The sequence below is a fragment of the Scyliorhinus canicula genome, chromosome 14 (assembly GCF_902713615.1).
Source record: "Scyliorhinus canicula chromosome 14, sScyCan1.1, whole genome shotgun sequence".
NCBI classification, from domain to species: domain Eukaryota; kingdom Metazoa; phylum Chordata; class Chondrichthyes; order Carcharhiniformes; family Scyliorhinidae; genus Scyliorhinus; species Scyliorhinus canicula.
The window spans coordinates 28,322,692-28,348,789 of record NC_052159.1 but is presented as its reverse complement, the minus strand read 5'-3'; the positions used below and the strand labels follow the sequence as shown (position 1 = coordinate 28,348,789).

The 26,098-nt window shown below is 43.4% G+C and overlaps 1 protein-coding gene across 3 annotated transcripts; it reads left to right on the top strand.

Moving 5' to 3' along the window:
- Window positions 1-25,425, top strand: LOC119977571 (mitochondrial uncoupling protein 2-like). Of its 3 annotated transcripts, none has more exons than XM_038818662.1 (7): window positions 1-118; window positions 2,728-2,911; window positions 15,329-15,536; window positions 20,948-21,145; window positions 21,671-21,769; window positions 21,853-22,033; window positions 24,567-25,425. In XM_038818662.1, the coding sequence occupies exons 2-7, from the start codon at window positions 2,786-2,788 to the stop codon at window positions 24,676-24,678; spliced, it is 924 nt and encodes a 307-aa protein (XP_038674590.1). In that variant the 5' UTR covers window positions 1-118; window positions 2,728-2,785; the 3' UTR covers window positions 24,679-25,425. The 3 variants fall into 3 exon arrangements, with proteins under 3 accessions (XP_038674590.1, XP_038674591.1, XP_038674589.1); XM_038818663.1 differs by lacking the exon at window positions 1-118 and adding an exon at window positions 601-798; XM_038818661.1 differs by lacking the exon at window positions 1-118 and adding an exon at window positions 832-1,064.
- Window positions 25,426-26,098: the final 673 nt, after the last annotated feature.

Genomic DNA, 26,098 nt, shown 5'->3' with positions numbered 1-26,098 from the left:
GAGGAGATTGACTGTTGAATCTAAAGGTTGGAAGTTGAAATGTTTCCATGTCTCTCTGGTGTTTTGCCAGCAGATCTCAATGAGAGAATCACCGGCCGGTGACAGAAACTCAATCCGGGTAAGCAACATCTCCAGCTGTCCTTCAGGAACCCAAGTTTGAAAATGCAGATTGACATGGTCCGCCACTTTATATTACACGCAATGGGGTCTATTTATTCCTCCCGGGATAACAATATTCGCCGGGAATCATACAAATACATCAAAAAAACACAATAACAACAGGGCCAATTTGCAATGGGTTATTAACTATAGAATTAAATTGCAAAGTGGAATCCAAATGGTGGCATGCAGATTAATTAGTAACTTTCACAGTAGCTTCATTGCAGTGTTAATGTAAGCCTACTTGTGATAATAAAAAATATTCTTAATTAATTGGTTAATTAATTAACCAAATTTTTTTTAATGGAGGAAAATATATTAAACGTTAAAAAGAGGGTGTATACTAACTCCAATTATTCTCTTCCTCTTCTATGTGGGTGCACGCCCTATTCCAGTATGTACTGCATCAACTTGAAAATCTGACAGACGAATCAACTTGAACCTAAATTTATCAGGGTGCAAATGTTGCATTTCAAAATCTGCAGAGTTTACACAATTCAACATCGTCCACACAACTTTGAATCATCTGAGCCCCAACGCAGATTGGTTCAGGAAAACACACCAAGTTGCTCCTGTCTCTGGTGCCAATAGTTTGACTGGTTCTGGGTTGTTTTTGATTCGCTTGTTTCACGAGATCAGGTGATCCTATCTTCGGCGGTGATCAGTTGATGAAAGTTGCAATGTCGGATACTTTTGAGTTCGAACTGCAAGCGAAAGATCTCCTTCCCTCCCTCGCCTCTAGCATGTCCCGCCCCAATATAAACATGTATAAATAGAGATAGAGGCAGCCTGTTTACTAGTTTGTTGCGGAAGGCGTTAAGGGCAATTTAGTTCTTTTGGAGTAGTTTTTTTTAATGTGGGGTTTGCCATTTCGTTCGTTAATCGTCTTTATTTTTATATGCCAGGTAAGACAAGTAATTTCATCTTGTGTTTTCCGTTTGTGTAGCTGGTTCGCGAGGGTAGCTATTTGATAATGCTTCATTACTGTAATCTCATTAGTGTGATTAAACACAAATACACAGAACCTCATCTGTGCCTTGCTATTTTGTTGGACATGTCGCTAGCATCAGATAATGGTTGAACTAAGTCATAACTGGGGAAATCATTTGTCCAGAGCTATGTTGGTACAATAATCTCCACCCCCCTCCATGGGTATTCAGTAATGTTGGGTCAAATTCGCTTGTTCTGGTCCTTTAACCTGTTCGGAAAAGGTTTACGAGATGGTTGCTAGGCTCAGGATTAATGCACACCGCCGTTTGCCTCAAGGCCATTGACTTTTGGAAGGGACAACTAATGTCAGTGGTGATGGGCACAACTCCATCTAGGTGTAAGGCACACTGCAGATCTCTTGGGAAGCTAGGGGTCCTGGCTCGTTGTCTGAAAGAACTAACATGTTCTAAGCGGGAATGTGCACAAAGCACAATGGAGGGCTGGAGTCCAACCTACAGCCACTTGGATTATGCTGTAATAGGTAGACAAGGATCAGGAATCGCTGTCATTCATCCCATGAGATATGGGGTTGTGTCCCTTCAGCAAATGTGTGAGCCACCTCCTTGTCGCTGGACTAGTATTCCAGAGACCCAGGATAATGCTCTGGAGATCTGGGTTTGAATCCCATCACGGCAGGTGATGGAATTTAAACTCAATAAAATATCAGTTTGGGAGATATAGGAGGGATGTCCGAGGTAGGTTCTTTACTCAGAGAGGGGTTAGGGTGTGGAATGGACTGCCTGCTGTGATAGTGGAGTCGGCCACTTTAGGAACTTTCAAGAGGTTATTGGATAGGCACATGGAGCACACCAGAATGACGGAGTGGGATAGCTTGATCTTGGTTTCGGACAATGCTTGGCACAACATTGAGGGCTGAAGGGCCTGTGCTGTACTGTTCTATTTTCTATGTTAAAAGTCTAATGATGACAATGAAACCATTGTCAATTGTCGGCAAACACATCTGGTTTACTAATGTCCTTTAGGGAAGGAAATCTGCCGTCCTTGCCTGGTCTGGCCTTTCTTGAGGGAAACATGCACCTGCTGCTGATGACCCCCAAGAAGGTAGAGGGTGTGCGTTTGGGATGTACTGTTGAAAAGACCTTATTGCAGTGCACACGGTAACCCAAGTGGTGGAGGGAGTGGATGTTTAAGTAGGCTGCTTTGTGCTGGATGGTGTTGAGCTGCTTGAGTGAGACAGCTTCACTCACCTGGGCAAATGAAGCATCGTCCATCACACTCCTGTCTTTTGCCTGCTTGATGATAAACAGGCATTGGAAAGCTGTGCGTGAGTCTCTGAGTGCAGAGTACACGGCCTCTGACCCACTCCTGTATCTGTATGGTTAGTCTAGTTAAGTTTCTGGTCAATGATAGCCCCTGGGGATATTGAGATCTTTCCCCTAATACACCTGGGATGTTACCTGTTTTTTTTTGTGTGCCTTTCCCAGGAGACCACATGCTTTGAGGTGGAATGGGGAATATATGTATTGTGACACAAGGTACCAATTGTGAGGGAGTGTCTTTCTAACCTTGTGATAAAGGTGTGCGATTCAGTATTGTCAATATTGCTTTTTCTTGTAGGTTTGGTCGGAGAAGAGTGTTAATTTCCCAAGCATCTGCATTAAGGCTGCACTTCAATATGGTTGGATTTAAACCGACAGATGTCCCTCCAACAAATTGTGTAAAAGTTGTTGGTGCTGGTACTGCAGCCTGCATAGCTGATCTTGTCACGTTCCCACTTGACACCACCAAAGTGAGATTGCAGGTAAAAATGAATATGTATGAAAATGTTGAGAACTATATCGCTTGCAAAAGTTTGTATTCCTTATTGATTATCACCAGATCATAACAGTAGATTTTCCCAACTGGACAAAAAATTACTGCTTTGGGAATCAAAACTCCTACTGAATGAATGGCGGGAAAAAATAGGCTGACGCTTGACCTCTGCTCCCAACAAAGATATAGTGACCTTTGGTCTCGACGTCCCTCTTTCCTAATGTTAGTTTGAATCTGACCCAAAGACGAGGGGATCTCCATGCATACAACAATAGTGATGTCATCAAAGGGTAATCAACCAATCACTTTGAAGTATCCTTACCGACAGAAAACCAGGCGGTAAAATGTACTGATTCTCCTGCACCTTTTCTTTGAATTTTAACCACTCTACCTTGCATGCCTGGTGTCCACATTTATACAATCTACCACATCAAAGAAAGGGAATAAATGATTTGTAAAGATAAAATATTAAATATGGAGCAATTTGACTTCCATAAAATTAGTTTTCTAAGCATAGTGATAATTCAGCACTTATTACAAACGTAGTACTGTTTAGAAATCCAGTTACACCACCTACAAGATGGAACCTGTTCAACAATGTCAAAATAGATCATGTGTTAGGCATTACAGATGAAGGAACAACTAGAAAAATGTAAAGCAATTAAATTCCGAGAGAGGAAGAACAAATGACATGTTAGAACTGGTTCAGGTTTTGGGGGGTTGGGGGAAACAAATGAGTTATTTTTAGCAAAACAGAGAATAAGGACTGAACTGAGCTGCAGATGAAAATTCAGGTTGAAGATATGGCAGGCATTGCCGAGACGTGGCTGGAAACTGGAAAAGAAAATATACTGAACGGGAGAGTGTACAGGAAAGATTGGAAAATGGGAAGCGGAAGGATTTGTTTCAATGACCAGAGAGGATGCAATGAAAGGTAAGCAGGCAGTGGAAAATGAATGGGTAGAATTGGGAAATGGAATGGCATTGAGATTGTTGTGAGGGTTGTTTAAGCTGCTGGTGGCAGCTGTGATGCGGTAGATTGTATAAATGTGGACACCAGATTTAGCAAGGTAGGTGGCTTGAAGGAGGATTTTAGTGCTTGGATTTGAGCAGGCAGATTAGCATACTGCTGAAAGGGAGTGTCCAAGATGGTTTTTGGCAATAGTGTTCTTGTAGTCAAAAAGGGGAAATGTCTGTAGGTTTAGTAATGAAGCCAGTTTAATTGGGCAGCACGGTAGCACAGTGGGTAGCACTGTTGTTTCACAGCTCCAGCGTCCCAGGTTTGATTCCCGCCTTGGGTCACTGTCTGTGTGGTGTCTGTACGTTGTCCCTGTGTCTGTGTGGGTTTCCTCCAGGTGCTCCGGTTTCCTTCCCACAAGTCCCAAACGATGTGCTGTTGGATAATTTGGACGTTCTGAATTCTCCCTCAGGGCAACTGAACAGGCGCCAGAATGTGGCGACTAGGGGCTTTTCACAATAAATTCATTGCCGGGTTAATATAAGCCTACTTGTGACAATAAAGATTATTATTATAATTAACAACCAGACAAGTGCATGAACATTTATCTAATAACAAAATATGTTCAGTTTCCCTGAAAGAGAGAAGTACCAAACAGGCTACGAAGATCCTACTGAGACTATTTGCAGTAAATCGGGCAAACTTAGTCAGGAGACCGAGAGTCAAAATGCCAGATCAGGGCAAACTGTGAGCCAATCATATGGGGGGGAATTTGAAAATGATTTTAAAATCAAAGCATTGCTTGACTGGGAGCCCGTGTAGGTTGGTGTAGGTGAACAGGACTTTCTGTCATTCGCAGAGATTTGAAAGTTCATGGAGGGTAGAATGTGGGAGACTGGAAGGGAGAACATTGGAATAGTCAAGTCTAGAGGTATTGAAAGCATGAATGAGCATTCCAGGTGCAGATGAGCTCTGTCCAGGGCAAAGTTCGGGAACATGACGGAGGTCACTGGACTAGTAATCCAGAGACCCAAAGTCATGCTCTGGGGACCCGGGTTCAAATCCCCGCCATGGCAGATGGTGAAATTTGAATTCTCTAAAAAATTTGGAATTAAAAGTCCAATGATGACCGTGATACCATGTTGATTTGTTGTAAAAAAAAAACAACTGGTTCTCTAATGTCCTTGAAGGAAGGAAATCAGTCACCCTTACTTGTGACACCAGATCCACAGCAATGTGGTTGACGCTTAAGTGCCCTCGGGGATGGGCAGGCCCAGCAGCGTCATCCACATCCCATGAACAAATAAATGATGATTGGGGGACTGACCGGTCTAGCAAACAACCAGATTGGAGCAGCAATAATAGATGCACTAAGGTTAGGAGTGCTTGAGGAACAGCTGTTTTAGATGTGTCTCATTTGTTCTATCTTGTACAACAAACTCCCCAAAGCAAAACAGCAGAGATTTCAAAATCAACCAAGCCAGAGAATTAGCAAATTGAAGATAATGATCAGTTTGAGGGAATGCTAATAGTCACAAGGTATTAATTGCAGGTTCAGTAAATTCTGCTGTGCTAAATAGTGGTTGCGCATTGACAGTGTGTGGAACAGATTGGTTAAAATGTTGTTTAGAGTCACTCGGTTTTGAGTAAGGCCAGGGAGTAGATTCAGGTTTTGTTTCCATTTTGGCTATTACATGTTTAGGTCACTGAAAAGATTGGGAATGTTGTGTGAAATAGTAGGATAAGTCAGTAGTACTATCTGGAGAGATACCCTTTCTACTGAGCCATCCTTCCATGGAAAGGACACAAATGGAATTGAACATGAACCATGATAAATAAAGCAATTGTTTTTGGAAAGTCAGTGTGTCCAAACAGGGCATTATTGGATTGGATTTGTTTATTGTCATGTGTACTGAGGTACAGTGAAAAGTATTTTTCTGCACGCAGCTCAGACAGATCATTTAGTACATGAAAAGAAAAGAAAATACATAATCGGGTAACACAAGGTACACAATAAAAATACCTAGACACCGGCATCCGAGTGAAGCAAACAGGAGTGTAGTATTAACTGAGCGGGTATAGCTCAGTGGTAGAGCATTTGACTGCAGGAGTATAGTATTAATCAGGTCCGTCCATAAGAGGGTCAAGTTAGGAGTCTGGTAAGAGTGGGGAAGAAGCTGTTTTTGAATCTGTTTTTGCGTGTTCTCAGACTTTTGTATCTCCTGCCCGACGGAAGAAGTTGGAAGAGTGAGTAAGCCGGGTGTGAGGGGTCTTTAATTATGTTGCTCGCTGTCCCCAGGCAGCGGGAGGTGTAGTCAGAATCCACGGATGGGAGGCAGGTTCGTGTGATGGACTGGGCAGTGTTCACGACTCAGTTTCTTGCAGTCTTAAGCCGAGCAGTTGCCATACCAGACTGTGATGCAGCCAGATAGGATGCTTTCTATGGTGCACCTGGAAAAGTTGTGAAGAGTCAGTGGCGACATGCCAAATTTCCTTAGTTTCCTGAAGAAGTATAGGTGCTGTTGTGCTTTCCTGGTGGTAGCGTCAACGTGGGTGGACCAGGACAGATTTTTGGTGATGTGCACACCTAGGAATTTGAAGCTGTCAACCATTTGAACCACAAAGTCAATGACCAGCTCTTAGTTTTGCTAGCGTTAAGGGAGAGATTGTTGTCGTAACACCAGTCCACTATTTCCCTCCGGTATTCTGACTCACTATGGTCGTGTCATCAGCAAACTTGTAGATGGAGTTAGAACCAAATTTTGCCACGCAGTCGAGAGTGTATAGGGAGTAAAAGTAGGGGCTAAGTACGTAGCCTTGCTGCACCAGAAACTGTTCAACATGTTGCTGTTGGTCCATACTGAGGCCGCTGGCAAACGTCCAACTGATTCTGATGTCCCTGCATTCAGTGACCAGAGCATCAGAGTGTGCGTGTGGGGCTGCAGAATCCCGTCTTTAGTTTGCTTTATTGGGGATAAATGTGTTGCAGGTATACAAAATTAAAGGTCTCCTGCAGCAAGTTGGAAAGGTTTAGTGAAGGGAATTCCCAAGTAGCTCAGTTGCTGATTAATGAGGCTGCTGAGCCCAGAGCTGTGACCTCGAACCTCACTTCAGGTGATACGTTTCTACTCTATATACTTGTAGAAAGAGTCCCAAATTACCAAAAAAAAAAAATCCTGATGTATTTTTGCTGAGAAATTTGTCTTGACAATTGACAAATGAACAGAACATTTTGGGGAAAGGCAATCCTAACCTTGTTTTCATAGCAAAATACTGCAGATGCTGGAAATCTGGAATAAAAACAAAGTGGTGGAAAAACACAGCATCTGTGGGGAGAGAAACCCGAGTTAATGTTTCAAGTCCATAAATGACTCTTGGGATCTGGAAAAAGGTAGAAATGTGATGGGGTGTGTGCTGTTGTTAAAGAGCAGGTGGAGCAAAATAGGTCAGGGATAGTTTCAAGGCAGGAGAGATTAAATTACAAAGAAGTCATGGAGTACAAGGCAAAGGGAGTTTTAATGATATTAGAAGTCCAGTGTAGGTGTTGAATGGCAGAACAGCGTGCCTAATGGGGGAGGCGGAGGCAGTGCCATAGTCATATTGTCACCCAGTTCAAGGGCTATTGGGGATAGACAATAAACACTGGAATAAAAACAGCAGGTCTGACCACATCTGTGAAGAGAGAAACAGAATTCACTTTTCAAGTCTGTCTGACCCTTCAGAACTGGCCCAGCCAGCGATGTCCATGAATTTTAAAAATTGCAGGTGAGGTGCTGTCCCTCCCGCAATCAGTTTTAATTTGCTCCCTCAAAACCTAATGGTTGTTTAGTTACAAATGATGAAGCCACGGACTTGATTGAAAGAACAAAACTGTAACTAACACATCTGTGCACATGCAGAAAATGCCTCACCACCTGACATTTCTAACATTTTCTTAATCAGAAGTGTTATCAGGTGATGAGAATCTGAGAGGGGGAAAAAACATAGGCAATTTACTTACCCTTGTCACAGGTTAAAACTCTGTTAAAATACGTGGATGTGGTTGATGATGAATATACAAGGCTCCTCGTAGTTAAGTATCGGAGGATGTCACCATCTCTTATGCCATGAAACTTGGAGCCATAGATTTTAAAGTTGTGGGACAAAGACGGAAACTTTTTCATTTTGCATTTTATAGACATGGCAACCAGATTCAGTCTTTCTACAGAAATACAAGGACAAAAAGGAGATTATAGAAAATCACACACGCAACGAATAGGGAGCGGTTGAAAGAACTGGCTAAGTTTCTGACTGACAATGTGGGTGGGGGCGTGAGGTGGGGAAGTAATGTACAACTGATGTGCATAGATATGAACATTGTGTTTATGAATACTGCAGCTGGAAGTCCTTGCAGCAATTGACTCTGAATGAGGTGCTCATTAAGATATTGGCCAATCAACCAAACTGCATGCAAAGAATTTTCTTTGGTTATTGGTTAGTCTATCGGAGTAATCCAAAATACATTCCATTCAGTGTGATAATCACCTGACCCTGGAATGGGCTGCAATTAGTATCTTTTTTTATTTTGCACACTTGAATACTTTGCATGCAGAGAGAATGCCATTCGTCAAGGCAGAATATTCCGAGAGTTCCAAGGCATTGTTTAGGATGATGCACATTACGCATTAATCCTGGGGACCTGCGATACTATAGAAGAGAAGGTCATAGAGCGGAAAGGTGATGTGATGGGAAGAGAGGGGTTCTCCAACTTGATAGATAAGCTATTACGATCTATTCACCTTGGTTGATTTGGATTGATTACAAACCTTCCGACTCTGAGCAATTAATGGAAGGCAATGAGGTATCCTGGACTTCATGTTCTCCATAACTGTCAAACAAGGGGCCCCCTTGATGGCTGAGTGGGTAAATAGACTGCAGTGCATGCTATTGTGCCTCACAAATCCGAATGGACATCCTGCCTTATCAAAGATGGCTATGTATAGGAAAAATTATTCTTGGGTGTGACGTACAAGGCTAAAGTGAGACCAACAGCTTGGAGTTTTGTAGAGGACGTGAATATCCAGATGTTAGAATAGATATCTTTGCTGGACTAGGAAACTACGGTTCCCAGATTTGAATATTATCCCTGTGTTGGGTGTTCTGGTTATTCAATTTGAATCTTGTTTGGGAACGGGTGGGGGAGAACCTTAAGAGTTCAAGTATAGTAGCTTATATTTGTTAACAAGGGATATATTCTGTATAAATTGCGTGTTCAGTAATTCATGCATCTTATTGCGTGAGAGCAGAGTAGTCCTGCTTGTGTGTATTTATCTTTACTTTAATCAAAATAATCTTTAATAGTTGTTACCCGATGACTGGGCTGTTGATTCGCACTTGAGGCTTAAATTGCTGTCTTACAATAAACAAAACTACCGGTGCTTCAAGTTAGGATGCCATCACAGATGGCATTAGTGTGTTTCATGATAGTACTATGAAACCTGCAACAATTCGGCAGCACGGTAGCATTGTGGATAGCACAATCGCTTCACAGCTCCAGCGTCCCAGGTTCGATTCCGGCTTAGGTCACTGTCTGTGCGGAGTCTGCACATCCTCCCCGTGTGTGCGTGGGTTTTCTCCGGGCGCTCCGGTTTCCTCCCACAGTCCAAAGATGTGCAGGTTAGGTGGATTGGCCATGAGAAATTGCCCTTAGTGTCCAAAATTGCCCTTAGTGTTGGGTGGGGTTACTGGGTTATGGGGATAGGGTGGAGGTGTTAATCTTGGGTAGGGTGCTCTTTTTCCAGGAGCCGGTGCAGACTCGATGGGCCAAATGGCCTCCTTCTGCACTGTAAATTCTATGAAACATTCTATGAAAAATTGAAGATTGGGGACATAAAGGATTTGAAATTAGTCCTTCGTACTGATGACAATATTTTAGAATGGCAAGTACAATTGGTTTTGTAGTATTCTTGGTGGGTAAAAATGGAAAATATTGTCCCTTGACCTGGGAAAATAAGGAAATAAAAACAAAGGCTGGTTAAAAGTATTTTAGCTGTGGAAATGGGATTTTATCACTCCAATATTTTTGGGGTAAATTCTCTACCTAATAGTTTGCCCATTAAATGTTTCTTTCCCTGTAGAATACCTAATTTGACAAAAAATGTGACAGAAAAAAGTTGAGGATTGACTTTGCTCGAAAGTGGTGTTGAGAAGAAAAGAAATCTCCAAGATAGAATGTGCTAATGCCTTAATTGTCAGATTGTTTGCACGAAGAGAGTATTGAAGGTACCAGAAGAGAGACATAACATATGTGTACTCAAAATGAAAATTCATTTTATTATCTTTGATCTGTTTTTAAATACTTGTACTATAAACGTTTTGATTGGAAAACTAGGAGTCTGTTACTGGTATGTTATTTGGATTAATGTTAAGGTTTCACAGTTGAAAGGCATTGATTAAGCCCTTGAGCACATATAAAGAGAGACTTCCTGAATTTGACTAAGGTGACCACATACAGTTCCAGGCAATAGGCAATTGAGGGGCTTGTTCATCCCTACTGTCCACCTTTTCCATAGCTGCGTCTGTGCCTAGGTCTCCTTGGAGAAGGAGTATGTGGTGTCTGACATGAGGTCTTCCACAGGGGCTGGAGTGCATCATTAGCCCCCTTAAGTTTCTGTTGATGTTTTTGCATTTAGATACATTGCTCTTATTAATGGGGTGTCAATTTGTTAGTTTATTTTTATTGATTTTGCTCGAGTAAAAAGAAAGACTTCTGGGACACTGGATGTTACTTAGGGAAGGAGGCAGACTTGGGAAATTCAAATACTGGATTTATTTACAATCTTGCCATCTGGCTTCAGAATAAATTAACATAGACACTTATTTGCCGATGAACACACGAGTGGCATTGTAAGCAATGTTGAGGAAAATGTAACATTGCAAAGAAAAATCTGAATAAACAAATTTTGATTTGGGTAAATGTGACACCTTCCGTCTTGGACCTAAACTGGATAGAGAATTATTTTTAAATGAGTGGAAAGGTATAGGGAGGGATTCTGTAAGGGCCTAAGGCAACAGAATAGCCACAAATGGTGAAGATGGTGGTAGCTGTACAGGATTTGAACACCAGATAAGTTTACATTTGATGTGTTGATGTAATGGGAGCCAATACAGGTTAGCAAGTCCAAGGGTGATGAAGACCTCATCATCAGTAAAGTCTTAGGTGAGCTTATGTTTACCGAACATGGGAGCCTGGCCAGGTGAACATTGGAATCGTTGAGCCTGGAAACAACAAAAGCTTAAATGAGGGTTTCAGCAGCCGACCAGCTGATGCAAGAGTTGGGCCATGTTTGGAAGATGGAATTTTGTGCTGGAGCTCTGCACAAGTCAAAAAGGAGACCCGTTACAGTCTGAGATAGCGGCTGTAGAGGAAGATGGAATCACTGAGGGAGTGGAGTTTGTGGCCGTCACTTCAGCCTTCTGATATTTTTAGTTGGACAGGGTTGCAGCCCATTCACTACAAGAAGTCTGTTAACGGGCAGTGCAGGGGTCAACAGGCAGTGTAGTGTCGAGCTTGGTGCCTTTTACATACATGATATTGATGAGGAGCAGCATGAATGAGAGTTTTGGAGACAGTTAAACTGCGGCAATAGCGGAGGTGAGCAATGTTATGGAGAAATAAGGAGCCAATGATAGTTCCTTGGAGCACGATGGGGAGGGAGTGAGTAGAATCGATTGCAGGATATTCTCTGGCTTTGGCTGGATGAGAGCTGTGTCATTCAGCTGGAAAGTGGGAGTAGCACGTTGTGATTGAGAGCATCAAAGGTTGCAGAGCAATTGAGAAGGACAATGTACTTTGATCACAGTCAATGGAGGGTATCATTTCTGCTGCAAGTAGAGCCTCTTAAGTGCTGTGAAGGGACATAACCTGACTGGAGGTTTGAATATGTAGCTGTGGAAAATGAGCACCTTTCTGGGCAGTGGCAACATGTTTAAGAGCAACAGGAAGTTGGAAATGGGATCGTATTTTTCGTAGAGGAAGAAAAAGTGACTTTTTTTGAGGGGTGGACTGATAGCAGATCTGAGAGCCATTTTCAATATTGGCTAGCACAGGGGCTACAAGAGAAGTTTGAGTCAGAGTTTTCTACAGCACTGAAAGAGGCCCTTCAGCCCATCGTGTCCGTGCTGACCATCAAGCACCTAACTATTCTAATCCCATTTTGCAGCGCTTGGTCCCTATGGCATTTCAAGTGCTCATCTAAACGCCACTTAAAATGTTGAGGGTTCCTGCCTCGACCACCCTTTTCGGGCGGTGAGTTCCAGATTCCAACCACGCTCTGTTGTGCCTATCTAACCAACCCATCCATATCGTCCTATAATCTTCGGCTTTCTTCCTCACGATTTACCACACACCAATTTTTTTGTTATCTGAAAACTTACTGATCATACCTCCTACACTCATGTCCATAGATTCCCGAATACAGCAGGACAGGTAGATAAGGTGGTTAAGGCAAATGGGATAGTTGCCTTTATTAACCGAGGCATGAAATGGCGCCATGTAAACACTGGTTAGGCCAGAGCTGAAGTATTGTCTGCAGTTCTGATCTCCATACTGTAAGAAGCTTAATCAGTAATTTCGTGGCAATTAGGTTCGAGACGAGGCGCTGGGTCTCCGAGACCAGAATAGCTCAATGGCCGAAGGGATTGTAGGAGAGGAACTGAAAGCTGCGATTGTAGGAGAGAAACTGAAAGCCGCGAGTTCTCGGCTAGAGTAACGGGGGAACTCGGCTTGGTGAGGGGATGATGCAGAGGCAGCTGAAGAGATGGTTTCAGTCCTCAATAAAAAGAGGCCCATGAGCTCCTTGCGGTGTGGAGGGAAAGGAAGAGGGGTATTAAGGAGCTTGGTCATTGGAATAACCTCCAGCTTCATTTCTCCATTTATTTTGGAGTCGTGAACATAGGAGAGCACTGGACCCTATTGTGCTTGGCGTGGTCTTGTCGGATAAGGCAATGAATCACTGCAATATGGATGTTCAAGTCTGATGGGCAGGGAATTTCATGCGTACTTCACAAGAGTGGAAGGGGCAGGGTCAGGGGCTATAAGAAAGAAGATGCCTAGGAATTGAAGCAATATGTTGTATTATTGCAGAGCCTGCTGATGATGAAGAGAAAGCAATAACTGAGGGATTTTTACTTTTAAGACCCTTGAGGAACAATACATATTTTCTGAAATGATATATGGAGCTTGTTGGCCAAAGATATGATTTAGGGCAGTTTGGCTTTGTTTAGAAGAAACAGGATGCAAGAAAAGGGAAATTGGATTTTTAGACATATTAGAATGAAATGGGGGTACATTGGCTCAAGTCTCAATTTTGGCACATTTCACTCTAATGTCCCTTTGCAATTGCTGTCGAGGCTGGTAATGTTTTTTTTAAAGTTGGTTTTCCCCTCGCCCCAAACAGAAATAATCAAGGACAAGATTACATTTGTTCAGACTGTTGTCGATCAAACATTAATTAACAGGCAGCTGATATCATAGATCATAGAATTTACAGTGCAGAAGGAGGCCATTCGGCCCATCGAGTCTGCACCGGCTCCTGGAAAGAGCACCCTACCCAAGGTTAACACTTCCACTGTATCCCCATAACCCAGTTACCCACCCAACACTAAGGGCAATTTATCACGGCCAATCCACCTAACTGGCACATCTTTGGACTGTGGGAGGAAACCGGAGCACCCGGAGGAAACCCACGCACACACGGGGAGGATGTGCCGACTCCGCACAGACAGTGACCAAAGCCGGAATCGAACCTGGGACCCTGGAGCTGTGAAGCGATTGTGCTATCCACAATGCTACCGTGCTGTCCCAAGCTAAAGTCATATCAAGCTAAAGTCAACGTTTCGTATTTACTAAGGCAACCAGAATAGAGATGCCAAAGAAAACATGGCCTCTTCTAGAGTGAAACTGGGGAAATGGTGATGGGGAACAAGGAAATGGTGGAGGAGTTGAATAAATACTTTGTATCAGTAGTCATAGTGGAAGGCACTAAATATTTCAAAAATATTAAATAGTCAAGGAGCAAAAGGGGGAGGAAATGAGTACAATGACTATCTCTGGAGAATTAGTACTATGGAAACTAATTGAGCTAAAGACTGATGTGTCGCGGAATTGATGAGTTTTGCACCCTAGGATATTAAAAGTAGTAGCTACAGAGGGGTCCTTAAATTCTGGAAAAGTCCCAGAGGATTTGAATACTGCCAATTTAACATCCTTATTCAAAAATGGAGGGAGACAAAAGGTAACTAACGAGTTAGCTTAATGTTCGTTGTTGGGGAAAATGTTAGAGCTCATTATAAAGTATGTAATATCAGAGTCAGCATGGCTGCATGAAGGGGAAATCATGCCTGACAAATTTATTAGAATTATTTGTGGTGGTAATGAGCAGCATAGATAAAGGGGAACCAGTAGATGTAACGTACTGGATTTCCAAAAAGTGTTCAATGAGGTACTGCACAAAAGGCTACTTAATAAGATAGCCCATGTTGTTGCTAATATATTTGCATGGATAGAGGAATTTCTAACTAACACAAGACAGGGAGTTGAGATAAGAGGGGCATTTTGAGGATGGCAAACTGTAATTATTGGAGTGTCACCGGGATCGGTTCTGGGACCACAATTATTTATAATGTATATTAATGACTTGGACAAAGGAAATGAATGTACTATTGGAACGTTGTAGATGACACAAAAATAGGTGGGAAGGCAAGTGGTGAGAATGACAGAGTCTACAGGGGGATATAGACAGGCTGAGTGAATGGGTGAAAACTTGGCAGATGGAATATAATGCAGAAAAATGTCAAGCTATGACCCTGATGGGAATAATAAAGGAACTGAATATTATTTAAATGGAGAAGGATTGCCGAAATCTGCAGCCCATAGGGATTTGGGGCTTCTTGTACATAAATCACAAAAAGCCAGCATGCAAGCTCAGGTAATAGGGAAGGCAAATGGAATGCTGTCCTTTTTACTTCAAATTGGATGGAGTATAAATATAGGGAAGTCTTGCTAAAAGTATAGAAGGAACGAGTTTACACCACACCTGGAATACTGTGAATGGTTTTGGTCCCCTTATCTAAGGCAAGATATACTGGCGTTGGAGGCAGTCCAGGCAAGGTTCACTAGGTTGATCCCAGCTATGGAGTATGTACTCATTAGAATTTCGAAGAGGCTGACCGAGACAGATTTATAATCAGTAAGGGAATCTACGGTTATGGGGATGAGGTGGGAAAGTGTTTGATTTTTGTCCAGAAATCACTTGTGGCATCTTGAGCATCACTCTCTCTTCAGGTACTTGGAAAAAAAGACTAGCATGAGCAACCTGATTGAAATTGGTAACTTGAGATTATAAAAAGCTTAATTGTGAAACTCTGCATTAAGGTTAATCAAAATTAAATCCTGTCCATGATGCATAGATTCAAGGGGAATCCAAATCTATCAACAATGTGACTTCTCCGAAGTATAAAGGTGTCTTTGGTACCATGGTTACAATTACGAAGACTGAAGGAGCAAGAAGTCTCTACAGTGGCTTAGTGGCTGGTCTTCAACGTCAGATGAGCTTCGCATCAGTGCGCATTGGACTTTATGATTATGTCAAACAATGGTACACTAAAGAACCTGACAGTAAGTATCTGCAGGCCTATAATGTATTCAAAATTTGTCTGATAAGTTGGCACCCTTCTGCCTTGATGATGATTTGCATCATGGTGGTCAACTGTGTAAAACATGGTCTGCTGTGGCTGTGGCCCCACTTTGGTGTGGCAGTTCCTGTCACATTTGCCGCAGAGAAAGATAATTGGCTGAGAAAGTGCCGGGTTCACTAGCTGGCCTTCTATTTTTTTTATCTTGGCCCTCTTAGCCATCTTCCAACACCCCTCCAAACAGTCAACCTCTCGAGGTCATGGCCAACAACGATTGTCTCCCAGTTGGTGTGTCAATGTCTGTCACCTTCATATCTTGTTTACAGGTACTCTTGTAGGGTGGAGGTTTGAATGCCCTGGAGGTTGTGACCCATTGGCCAGTTCAAATAATATCTTTGGCTATGCAGCGATCCGAAGGATGTGGCCAAGCCAGTGCAGATGTTGTTGGCTGAGTGTATAACATTCTGCAGGACCAGTCTTGCTCTGCCAAGAGATGCTGAGGATCCATCTGAGACAGTGAAGGTTGAAACTGTTTGGCCTTTTCTCCTGCCTGGCATATGTTATCCCGGTCTCGCCATTGAGAACACCAAACCTGCATCCTCTACAGTCAGGTTGCTGTTATTCCACACTGAGTAAAACAGCTCCGCTTTTGCAAACCGTGTGTTGACTTCTGCATCAAGTGACACCCTGGCTGCATAGTTTCATATAGATTGCAGGATGATACCAACAACCTTAGTGTCACATTGTCAATGCAAATGGTAGTGTCACAACACACTAGGTCATGACGGTTGTCTTCCTGATGCTGCTGATCAAGCCAAACTCTTTTTATAATCATAGAAAATCTGTCAATTTCCTGCTGCGTGTTCCTCTGTATGGAATGCTATTGTGGCATTTTCAATATAGAGCAACCCTGAGGCATTGGCACATCTTTGTCTTGGATCTCTGGAGAGCAAGGCTGAACTGCATTCTCTATTATGGTAGGTGAGTAAACATCTTCTGCCAATTAATGTTACGGATGCCTGGTCAGCACTCAACTGGTTAAGAGACTGGACCAGCACCATGATTTTTAAGATGGTGCAGAAAGTCGGATTCATTCCAGGAATGATCATATACAAAATGGGGATTGGTTATTTTATAAACCAACTTTATTAAAAGAAAACTGTATTTAAATTTTTAAACTTCAACCCTAACAAAAAACAAATATATCCAGTTTCCTGACCTTAAAACACTAGTTCCATTAAACAGCACCTTTTAACAGAACATGCAGCTCTCTTGCAACTTACACAGGAAGACAAAGGCAATACTTACATTTACGAAGCAATTTTTTTCTGTTAGGGACATTCGTGGAGAACACTTTTCCAAAGCCTACTTCAGTGGCAACTTTCATGACCTCTCTTGGTTGATTTCCAAAGCCTTCTGATATCCCTGTTCAAAATGGGATTCTTTTTCTCCCTCTTAAGCTCTGCCCAACCCTTCAAACAAGGGTTCTCTCGGGTTTCCAGACTTGAAGCTTGTTATCTGTTTATCAAAAGAACGGTCATGCTATTGATATGCAACTAACCTCCCATTGATGGACAAAGAGGCCATCAGACTCTGTAATGGGCTAATAGCTGGTCAGACAGGAGTGTCAATGGATCTGGGGCATCCTTTATAGTCCCACTAAAGAGTTTTAAATCTGACTGGGACAATGTAACTTGAAAAGGTATAGGAGTATTCCTCTGACTCTTTGACTCTTTTTCCCTCAGTCTATTTCACCTATAACTCGCCTGCTGCATCTTGGATCTCATTCTGGACCCCAGTTCCTAACCTCTCCCTTGCATAACAATGAACTGAAGGCATATGACAGCAGCAAATAGAAGAATATGCCGAAGAGCATCAGTCCGAATTTGACCCAACTGGAGCTCAAAATGGTTGCGAGGTTGGCCTGTCACAGCTGACCTTACCCGTCATGTTGCCATGGAAAGAGGAGACCACATGGTGCAGCTTTGGCATGCAGCCATTTTCTCTCCAGTTTAGCAGACCAGCTGTGCTGAAATGGTTGAACGACTTGGTGAATTGATGAAACCATAATGTGGTGATGTCCTTTGTTTATGAATTTCTCTTGCAGTTGTGGGACTGAGAAAATGATGTCACCACAGAGCTTTGAAGTAGATGTGTTGAACCAGGATCTGACCAGTGCAATGTGGGCAAATACCTTCGCCATGACGTTTAGCAGGGAGATGTCTGAATGGCTGTTGCAGTTGTTCTTGTACAACCTTTTGCATCCCGCACACCTTTGGACACTGCTTCCTCCTTCCAGAAGAGCAAAAGGGCTAATTTCTGGTGCTTATGAGTTCAGGTGGTATTGCATCAGAACCTGGAGATTTGCCCATGGCAGGCCAGTCGGTAGCTTTGCTAAGCTCCTCCACTGTGTTCAATATCCAGCTCTACCCTGACTGGCAGACTTCCTATGGTGTCTAGATTGTCCAACTTTTTTGCTTGGGACACATTTGCATATTTTCTTCACTTGAGGGGCTCATGAGCAGATTTTGGAGAGGGGAGGTTTGGCAGAAAAATGAGCTGAACTTTAAAAAAAAACGTTGAGGCTTTAAGGAAGGAAATGAGTGGAAGTCCAGCAATGTCACAAATTTAGTTTTTAAGAAAAAAAGTAAATGAGTGAGGGAGTCGGTGTGGTGTGTGTATGTATTGGTGTGTGGTGGTGAGAATGAGTGAGAACACTGACCCCTGGCCTGAGACAGACTCATTCCCCCACACGTGCTCGCACACCATGGCACCATCTCTTCTCCAGTCCCGGCTTAACCTATCCCTCCCTAGGCCTATTGTACCTAGCTCTCCAAGCCCAAGCTGATGCACGATCAATTGCACAAAGACGAGAGTTGAATACAACTGAGGCTTTATTACAGTAAGATGTGTGGCCTCCTACAGCAGCTGGTGAAATGGCTGCTGTACAGAGAGCACACATATTTATACTCCGCCTACTGGATGGAGCCAGCAGGCAGGGACTACCCCCGTACCTGTAGTACAGGGCCTTACCATACATACCCTAATATATACAGCAGTGGTTACTACCACACAGGCCCAGTTGTTGCTGTGCTTCCCTAGGCCTAGGAGCCCTCGGCGCATTCCCCAATGCTGGTGTTCACTGCTCAACCAATCCGAGACTGAGCTTGTCTCAGAGGCGAACGTGGGAGGGAAATGGCCTGTGATTGGAGGAACAGCTCCATGACCCAGCTCTTTGACAACTGGTTCCGGGTGCTGCATAGACAGGCATTAGAACAAACCTGGTCGAGAGCTTCCTCTGACCGTGTTCTCTGGAGTAAACTCCCAGATCGTGTTCCACCCGTCTCTCCAACCATTCACTGAATTTAGAACAATAAGTGGTGACCTTATTGAAGCTTTGATAGGTTAGATACCAGGAAGCTGTTTCTACTTCTAGAAAAGACTAGAATAGGGGACACAGTTTTAAGGATAAAAGTTCACCATTTGAAACTGAGATGAGAAGTGTTTTTTCTCAAAGGGTTGTTCATATGTGGAATTGTTTTCTTCAGAATGCAGTGGAGGCTGGGCCATTGAATATATTTAAACAGATTTTTCCTGGACAAGGGAGACTAGGGTATTGGGAGCAGATGTCAAAGTGGAGGTGTTGACAACCAGGTCAGCCGTGGTCTTATTGAACGGCGGAGCAGGCTCACAGTACTTAGGCCTTATGTTCCAGTTAATAATCTTTTAAAATAATCTTTATTGTCATAAGTAGGCTTACATTAACACTGAAATGAAGTTACTGTGAAAATCCCCAAGTCGCCATATTCCGCCACCTGTTAATTCAATGTCCAAATTACCTAACAGCACGTCATTTGGGACTTGTGGGAGGAAACCGGAGCACCCAGAGGAAACCCACGTAGACACGGGGAGAACATTCAGACTCCACACACTCCACGCAGACAGTGACCCAAGCCAGGAATATAACCTGGGACCCTGCCTTTGTTTTCACTGGAATCAGTTATATTTACAGAGAAGCCTGCACCTTGCTCGCCCTAGAGCTGCCCCCATGCTGGATGAATGAGTCTGGTCTCTTGATGGGTTGGACATCAAAATAGTAGATCCATGTCAATTACTACTGTGTTGCCTATAGTAGATCCATGTCAATTACTACTGTGTTGCCTATAGTAGATCCATGTCAATTACTACTGTGTTGCCTGTGTTACTGACCAGCTGCAAGTCATCTGTTAGTGCTGTGCACATGTTCCTGATGTTCCAGCTTGCCAGTCAAAGGGTTGGCATTTTTGTTTTGTTTGGCGCGATGGGTTCCATCTGCTTGTGACGTGTCAAGCACCCTTTGAAGCACTTGGGTCTCATTGTGGTGGGTCAGCACCTTGGTGAGTTGGGGGTTGCCCACCAACAATGAGGTGGGACAAAACTATCCCTCCCATAGTTGGAGACCACTCATGGCATCCATTCTGTCTGTCAATGGAGCTGTGCGTTGAGCTTAAATTATGAGTTAGAGCTGTGCAGTGAAATTAGGCACAAATCTGGGCAAAATACATGGAGACTCCAGGCTGCCCAAACATCACACCTCCCACTTCTCATTCTCCTCCGTGAAGGCCAAAGGAATGCAAAGCTATGTGTTTGGCACGAGCTTGGTTGCAGATATTGAGATACAGATGACACTTAAACACAAGTCCACCTTTTGGACTCCGCTCAAGATTTTTCTCTGGGTTTGCTCCCTCAGTCTTCAACTCTCCTGGCATCCACCAGGTAGTGGCTATTCACCCATAGCTGGGAGTTTGGTTTGGTGTGCCATGGTGTGTCCACAAGGCCGTGGGCCTGCACACTGCCCGTCAAGGAGCCACGTTTCCCCTGAAGCATTAGCCTGAGCGTCACGAGGCAGCCAGTTTCCATGTGTCATCACATTGAAGCACAGTTGAGGATTTGCTGATGGAGAGGCTGTGTACTGGGAGGGGGGAGACTTGCACGGTTAGCTCCCTCTTTAGCATTGCCGCTGGTAGCCAGTAGTGCAAGTCGAAAGTGAGAAGCAAACTGGAGCACAAAAGCTGTCTCCATGCTAACTCTCTTCATTCACGCCCTCATCATTGACTCACACAACATACGTAAGGTAGTAAACAGTGAGGAGGATAAGAGCAGACTTCAGGAGGACATGGGTTATTGAAACAAATAGAGATATGACTGATTAAATTTAACGTAATTAAATGAGATGACGCATTTTGTAGGCAAAGGAAATCAAAATTAAATGGTGCAATTTTAAAGGATGTGCTGGAGCAGAGACCCAGGTTTTACACAGATGTGAGTTATGATCTGGAATATGCTGAAACGGTGACTAAGGCAGACTCGAGTAAATTACAAAAGGTATATCCTAATCTCTTGGATTTTTTGCAGCCATTACCATTGGTGGGCGTTTGCTTGCTGGATGTACAACAGGAGCTCTGGCAGTCACTTTGGCTCAACCAACAGATGTGGTAAAAGTAAGATTTCAAGCACAATTAAACCTAACTGGTGCGAGTAAGCGATACAGTGGGACTATCGACGCCTACATGAAAATCGCTAAGGAGGAAGGGCTTCGAGGATTGTGGAAAGGTCAGTGACTGTCTCGTCAATAATGATCAATTTTTAAAAATTGACTTGATGAACTATTGACACAATTATCAATGTGGTAGGTTCCAATTCTCTTCCAGCCCCATGGCTTTTGCCTGTTGGTAGTAGCTGGAGCAGGTTGCCAGTCTGTGTTGCCAGTCTGTGTCGCCAGGGGCTTGTATCTTGTATCCAAGTGTAGCTGACCAGGATTCACTGCCGCTCTTGGTGGCCGCCATTGGCACGTTGGAAGAATTTGCAAGTTGACACACAACCTGCTTAGTCGCGTTTTAAACGTTATGGCCATCAGGTTCTGGGGTGGGACTTAAATCCGGAGCTTCGAAGCAGTGATGCTACCCACTGCTCCACCAGACCTCCATGCGATGGACTGCAAGAAATAAAATAAGAACTCTATTCGAGGCCTATTATTGGTGCAAAATGGTCACTGAAGTGACTGAATCCTCATTTTGTTGTACACTATTTCTTCAGAATTGAAAACGGGTGCCACTAAAATATTTGATGATTTTACAGGTACTTTGCCAAATATTGTTCGCAATTCTATTGTCAACTGTTCAGAGCTGGTGACTTATGATCTGATCAAGGATGCACTGTTAAGGCAAAATATGACTGGTGAGTGGTGCACACTGACTAATAGAAAGGCTGAAACTTTATTTGTTTGAATAACACAAACTAATTTAGAATGTTATTTGCAGATAACCTTCCATGTCACTTCTGTGCTGCATTTGGTGCTGGATTCTGCACAACCATTGTAGCTTCACCTGTCGATGTGGTGAAGACCAGATACATGAACTCTCCTCCCGGCCTGTACAGGAATGCCTTGAACTGTTCCTTCCTCCTGCTGACGAAGGAAGGTTTCACCGCTTTCTACAAAGGGTAACACTTTAAAAAAAAAAAAAAAAAAAATATGTATATATACATTTAATCAACTTGGACAATAGGCAGACTTTGGTGAAATGGGAAACACACAGTCTTGTAACATTTTCACATCAACCTGTCAACGTAACACAATCTTAAACCAACTAAATTTACAAATTTACTGTTCTCTTTGCCCACTCCTCTAACAGCAACTATGAATACCTGTGGATGTTCATGGAGTCAGCAGTCCCTATTGCAAGACCGCATGCCTTTCTTCCTTCAGATCCGGTATTGTTCTTGTCCCTCTTTTTCTACAGTTCCACCCACCTTTATCACGTTCCTGATTCTCTAGCCAGCTATGTCCCTTGGCTCCCATAACGACTCGGCCAATGGCTTTCATTCCTTTAGGGCTGTCCCACTCCCACTCTGATACCAGTAAGCATCCATTGAGCCTTTTTCCGGCTAGTGCCTCCCCAGAACTAACCCCCCCCCCCCCCCCCCCCCCCTCCGATATCCATGAATTGTAACTCTTGTTCTTGCTGCTCCAGCCTTCTGTTTATTCCCTTCAGGTAGCACAAAGAACAAAGAAAAGTACAGCACAGGAAACTTCGACCCTCCAAGCCTGCGCCAACCATGCTGCCCGTCTAACCTAAAATCTTCTACACTTCCGGGGTCCGTATCCCTCTATTTCCATCCTATTCATGTATTTGTCAAGATGCCCCTTAAATGTCACTATTGACCCTGCTTCCACCACCTCCTCTGGCTGAGAGTTCCAGGCACCCACTACCCTCTGTGTTTAAAAAAAAACGTACATCTCCTCTCAACCTTGCCCCTTAAATCTATGCCCCCTAGTAATTGACCCCTCTACCTGGGAAAAAGTCTCTGACTATGCACCCTGTCTATGCCCCTCATAATTTTGTAGACCTCTGTCAGGTCGCCCCTCAACCTCCTTCGTTCTCGTGAGAACAAACCAAGTTTATTCATCCTCTCCTCACAGCTAATGCCCTCCATACCAGGCAATATCCTGGTAAATCTCTTCTGTACCCTCTCTAAAGCCTCCACATCCTTCTGGTGGTGTGGCGACCAGATTGAACACTGTACTCCAAGTGTGGCCTAACTAAGGTTCTGTACAGCTGCAACATGACTTGCCAATTTTTATACTCAATGCCCTGGCCAATGAAGGCAAGCATGCCTTATGCCTTCGTGACTACCTTCTCCACCTATGTTGCCCCTTTCAGTGACCTGTGCACCAAGATCTCTCTGACTGTCAATACTCTTGAGGGTTTTACCATTCACTGTATATTCCCTACCTATATTAGACCTTCCAAAGTGCATTACCTCACATTTGTCCGGATTAAACTCCATCTGCTATCTCTCCGCCCAAGTCTCCAAACGATCTAAATCCTGCTGTATTCTCTGACAGTCCTCATCGCTATCCGCAATTCCACCAACCTTTTTATGTTGGCCGCAAACTTACTAAGCAGACCAGTTACATTTTCCTCCAAATCATTTATATATACTACGAACAGCAAAGGTCCCAGCACTGATCCCTGTGGAACACCACTAGTCACAGCCCTCCAATCAGAAAAGCACCCTTCTATTGCTACTCTCTGCCTTCTATGACCTATCCAGTTCTGTATCCACCTTCCCAGCTCACCTCTGATCCCGTGTGACTTCTCCTTTTGTACCAGTCTGCCATGAGGGACCTTTTCAAAGGCCTTACTGAAGTCCATACAGACGACATCCACTGCCTTACCTTTATCAATCATTTTTGTGACCTTCTCGAAAAACGCTATCAAGTTAGTGAGACCTTCCCTTCACAAAACTGTGCTGCCCCTCACTAATACGTCCACTTGCTTCCAAATGGGAGTAGATCCTGTCTCGAAGAATTCTCTCCAGTAATTTCCCTACCACTGACGTAAGGCTCACCGGCCTGTAGTTCCCTGGATTATCCTTGCTACCCTTCTTAAACAAAGGAACAACATTGGCTGTTCTCCAGTCCTCTGGGACATCACCTAAAGACAGTGAGGATTCAAAGATTTCTGTCAAATCTGTATCTGTTCCCTTTGCATATCGCTACATCCTTTACCTCCCCAAGTCCAAATGAGTAATCTTTCAGCTGTCTGACTACCAGTCTTTGAACTGTCATTGATTCTATCCCATTTGCTGGTTTAGCTCACAGGGCTAATCGCTGGCTTTTAAAGCAGGCCAGCAGCACGGTTTGATTCCCGTACCAGCCTCCCCGGACAGGCGCCGGAATGTGGTGACTAGGGGCTTTTCACAGTAACTTCATTCAAGCCTACTCGTGACAATAAGCGATTTTCATTTCTTTTCATTTTCATTTTCATTTTTATTTCATTTCATTTGCTTGTTGCCTTATTGATACCAGAACTTTGCTTCATAACTCTTATCTTGTACACCCCAATTGCTTATATATCCACGTCAGCCACCCTGTTTCAGAAAACGTTCTCATATTCCTGAGGTTTCTAGGGTAGATTTCAGGGGTTTCTTCTTTTTCAGTTGATCATCTTCCCATTTTGTTTCCCGACAGGTTTATGCCCTCCTTCCTGCGACTGGGGTCCTGGAATGTGGTTATGTTTGTCACTTACGAACAGTTGAAACGTGCCTTGATGCTGGTCAAGAAGTCCCGGGAATCTTCCTAATGGTCCATTTGTTAAAAAAATAGTTTAACCTTTATCATGTTTATATGAACGAATCCAAAGGGCATGGATTTCTTAAACATTCTGTTCTCAAGGATGATTTATTATGTGTACATAGTCGCTGGTCGAATTGTAACACACCAAATCTTGTTACTGTCTTTATTCCTTGAATTGAGATGGTTTTTTTTTGTGAATATATTTTTATAAGCTGAATAAAGGTAATTTCTAGTTTTGTCTATTTTGGAATGCAGAAGCAAACAAATTTCCTTCACACCTCTTAATTCTCATCCGTTACATTGGAAGTAACAAAATGCAGTTTAAGGGAGGGGGCATCTGTACCTGTTTGCACTTAAATGGATGAGGTTTTGATACGAGGCCCATGTTGCTAAGCAGGGGTTGGTCCACGTTTGAAATGTGCATTCATTCTTTCTCTGGTCTTAGCTTGTTCTGTGCAGATGTGTTTTCAGAAAATAAAATTCAAACTCTTATCTTTAATTTTACCACTACCCCATGTTCCAGTTGTCTGTGTGGAGGGAGATTGATAAGAACGTATATGTGTAGCGATAGCCTCTTGTACTCTAATCTGGTATGCCCATCTTGACTGCATTGCGAAATGTGTGCAAACAAATTCAGATCCTAAAATGTCAGGTTGTTTTTTTTTTACTTGTGATGGTGTTTTTGTTTGCATTTTCACACCTTGAAGAAAGAATTTGCACATTGTACAGGCAATAAAGTTATTTTTGAACTTCTGTTATTCAAGTTTTTAATGTGAAAAACCATTACGACACATCCCCTACCCTAACAGTTGATGGTAATGTGGTGAATGTATTATACCAATAATCCACCAGTGTCTCTGTATCTATGCTGTTGTCCTTGTATTTGTATCTGTGCTATGTTGTTGCCCTTGTGGGCTTCTCCTATGGGCACAGCGAGGAGATCAGAGCCATGACCAGGGACTGCCAGATCTGTGCGGAGTGTAAACCGCACTTCTATCGACCAGATAAGGCCCACCTGGTAAAGGCATCCCGGCCCTTTGAGCGCCTCCGTATCGATTTCAAAGGGCCCCTCGCCTCCAATAACCGCAATACATATTTCCTCAATATTATTGATGAGTTCTCCCGCTTCCCCTTTGCAATCCCTTGCCCCAACATGATCACATCCACCGTCATTAAAGCCCTACATAGTGTCTTCACCCTGTTTTGTTTCTCCAATTATGTCCACAGTGACCGGGGCTCGTCGTTCATAAGTGATGAACTGCGTCAGTCCCTGCTCAGGGTATCGCCTCGAGCAGGATTGCCAGTTATAACCGTAGGGGAAATGGGCAGGTGGAGAGGGAGAATGCGACGGTCTGGAAGACCGTCCTACTGACCATGCAGTCCAGGAATCTCTCAGTTTCTCACTGGCAGGAGGCCCTCCCCGATGC